Source organism: Perissodus microlepis, chromosome 20, assembly GCF_051167445.1.
Source record: "Perissodus microlepis isolate ML-2025 ecotype Zambia chromosome 20, ASM5116744v1, whole genome shotgun sequence".
NCBI lineage: Eukaryota > Metazoa > Chordata > Actinopteri > Cichliformes > Cichlidae > Perissodus > Perissodus microlepis.
Window position 1 is genome coordinate 35632916 of NC_140480.1, and position 2561 is coordinate 35635476.

At 45.3% G+C, this 2561-nt stretch overlaps 1 protein-coding gene across 2 annotated transcripts in view; it reads left to right on the plus strand.

The window, feature by feature from the left end:
• tmem81 (transmembrane protein 81) overlaps window positions 1–71 on the plus strand; it is a 1665-nt gene extending 1594 nt beyond the window's left edge. For both annotated transcript variants that reach the window (XM_084918115.1, XM_084918116.1), the window contains one exon: window positions 1–71. This exon is cut by the window's left edge and continues 32 nt beyond it. In XM_084918115.1, coding sequence (XP_084774241.1) covers window positions 1–64 — 64 coding nt within the window. In that variant the 3' untranslated portion in view covers window positions 65–71.
• Window positions 72–2561: the final 2490 nt, after the last annotated feature.

Sequence of the window (2561 nt, forward strand, 5' to 3'; positions counted from 1 at the left end):
CGCTGCTCTGCTGAGAGGCTACGAGGCGATGAAGAGGATAAGGAGGAGGAGGAGAGGGATTTAAATGCGTCTGGTTCCTTCTGAATTTTCCAACCTGCTTCAAATCATTTAAAAACGTTAAAGTTACAAAAAAAAAAATCATTTTTCAGGAGTTTGTTATTAAAATGAATGACAAACATACTAAAACCCAAACCTGCAGATACACGTCACCAGGTTTCAGTTTGGAACGCGCTTCATTCTGCCGGGTGCAGTGCGGCCGTGTTCCTGTAGATGGCAGTGTTGGCTCAGCCCTGATGAAGCTCTGCAGCTCATAAATCAGCTGCTGCATACAAAGCTTTTTATCCACATTTTAAAATATTCTTTAAGAGTTGTGAAAAAACTAGTGTTCCAGGTCACAGCTGGAACATCTGTGCGCTCAGGTGCATCCATGTGTGTTACAGGTGTGTTTGAGTGTCAGACTGCAGGGCAGCTCCAGCCAGGCAGGGAAAGCATTAAAGACTGCCCTCCATTATAACCAGTATGGTGTTGTTGGCAGTGCTTTGGTGCTTCTGTGGAAAGGCGTCTCCTCAGCAGTGATTCTGCTTCACAATAAGAGGCTTGTTTTAGCACAGGTCAGGTGAACGAGGCCACGATGCTGTCGAGCTGAGTGAGCGAGCGGGGAAAACAAACAAAGTGATGATGATGAGCTCGCTGTAACGGATTCATGTCCTGGTGGAAGCAGCCCTGCGACGCTCTCCAGCACGAAGGGGGGGTCAGGTAGGCCTACGTCCGGACCATTTACTGTCCTCAGCAGGGAAACAGCCAAATGTAACGCACATGTGGTTCATGACTAATGCACCCATCTTATTGTTCTGACTCAGACGTTACATGACAGATGGTCTTCACTGCACCCTCTAACTGGTCAGACTGATAGTTGGTGTAAAAATGCAATGAAACTGGTTTTAAACGATGCCCCAGTAATAACTCATCGTCCCAGGATCGCTGTCCCGTTTTTTAAAATAATAAGCCACCCTGGGGTTTGTGATGAGGACCCAGTGCAGTAATATCTCTCTCTCTGCGGGGCTCTCATTTATGAAATGGAGCGTCTCACTCTGAAAAATGTCGTCTGTAGCACCGTCCAATCAGTGTTTGAGCATGAAAACCCAGCCAACGGCGCTCTGATCAGTACATCTCCAATCGAAACAAACTGATCGCACCTTTTGATTCCTCTCTATAGCGTTTCCAGCCATAGACCAAAAACATGACCACCAATGAGCAACATGTTGACTTAAAGGGGAGGAGCTAAAACAGCTTGTTTCAAGCAGAGGTGAAGCGAGGGGCTCGTACCTGCAGCCGAGCGGCTGATTTACCAAAGAAGAATAAAAAGAATGAAAAATGTGAAAAGGTTACAAAGGAAGGAAAGCACAGCTGCTGCAGAGAAATCAGACGTGAGAAGAAAAGTCGCTGCACATCAGATTATTCTTCCACGTTACTAAAAGTGAGACTGAAACCTGGGAAGAAGCCAGCCAGAGGTAACGCACTGATCAATATCAGCCCTCTGTCATTAAGACAGGAGAATCTGATGGATTATAATCATTACTTCATTAAATGAATCATCAAGAGACACCTTTAGTGTTCATTCTCTCAGCTGCAGCCTCAGTGTTGAACAGTTTGAGAGGAAATAAAATCAAATAACATTTGTCTACGTGCAGATTTTGATGTGAAGTCAGCAAGTGTTTTAGGGTTGTATCGAAATACTTAAGGAACAATAATCCTGTTGTAAAATTTAAATATATATAAACAATATATTTAAAAAATCAAACAACAAAGCTGACTGACTACCATACAAAGACAGTAAGCAGCACTGGCAAACTGCAGGCCCTCTGCTGATCTTTACTCACATAACCTGCTGTTAGATGTTAGCTTTGCTGCATACCATGCAGATGCATCCCTGTAAGGAGTAAAGCACCGTTGCAGTGCAGAAGTCCCAGGATGAACATCTTACTCTTCATCACTGAGTGAAGAAAATGAAACCCGAGGTTTCTCCTCAGCACTGCAGCCATGCTGACAAACAGTCAGAGCTCTGGCTGCTAACTTTCTGCTTCTTAATTCAGATCAAACTGAGGTTGTTGTACTCGGCCCTGAAAATCTGAAAATTGGTCATGCAACACGCAGCACCTGTATAAAAAAGCACAAAGCCGACTGTATGTCCTCAGGAGGCTGAGGTCTTTCAACATCTGCAGGAAGCTCCTCAGGATGTTTTACCGGTCGGTGGTTGCTGGAGTACTTTTCTATGCTGTGGTGTGCTGGGGGAGCAGCACAGCAAAGAAGGACTCATCCAGGCTGGAGAAACTGATCAGGAAGGCTGGCTCTGTGGTCGGCATGAAGCTGGACACTCTGGTGACAGTGGCAGAGAAGAGGACACTAAAGAAACTGCTGGACATTATGAACAATGCTGGGCATCCTCTGCACACGGCCATAAACAACCAGAAGAGTCTGTTCAGTGACAGGTTGCTTCTCCCAAAGACAAGAACCAACAGACTTAAAAACTCCTTTGTCCCACACGCCATCAGACTGTTTAA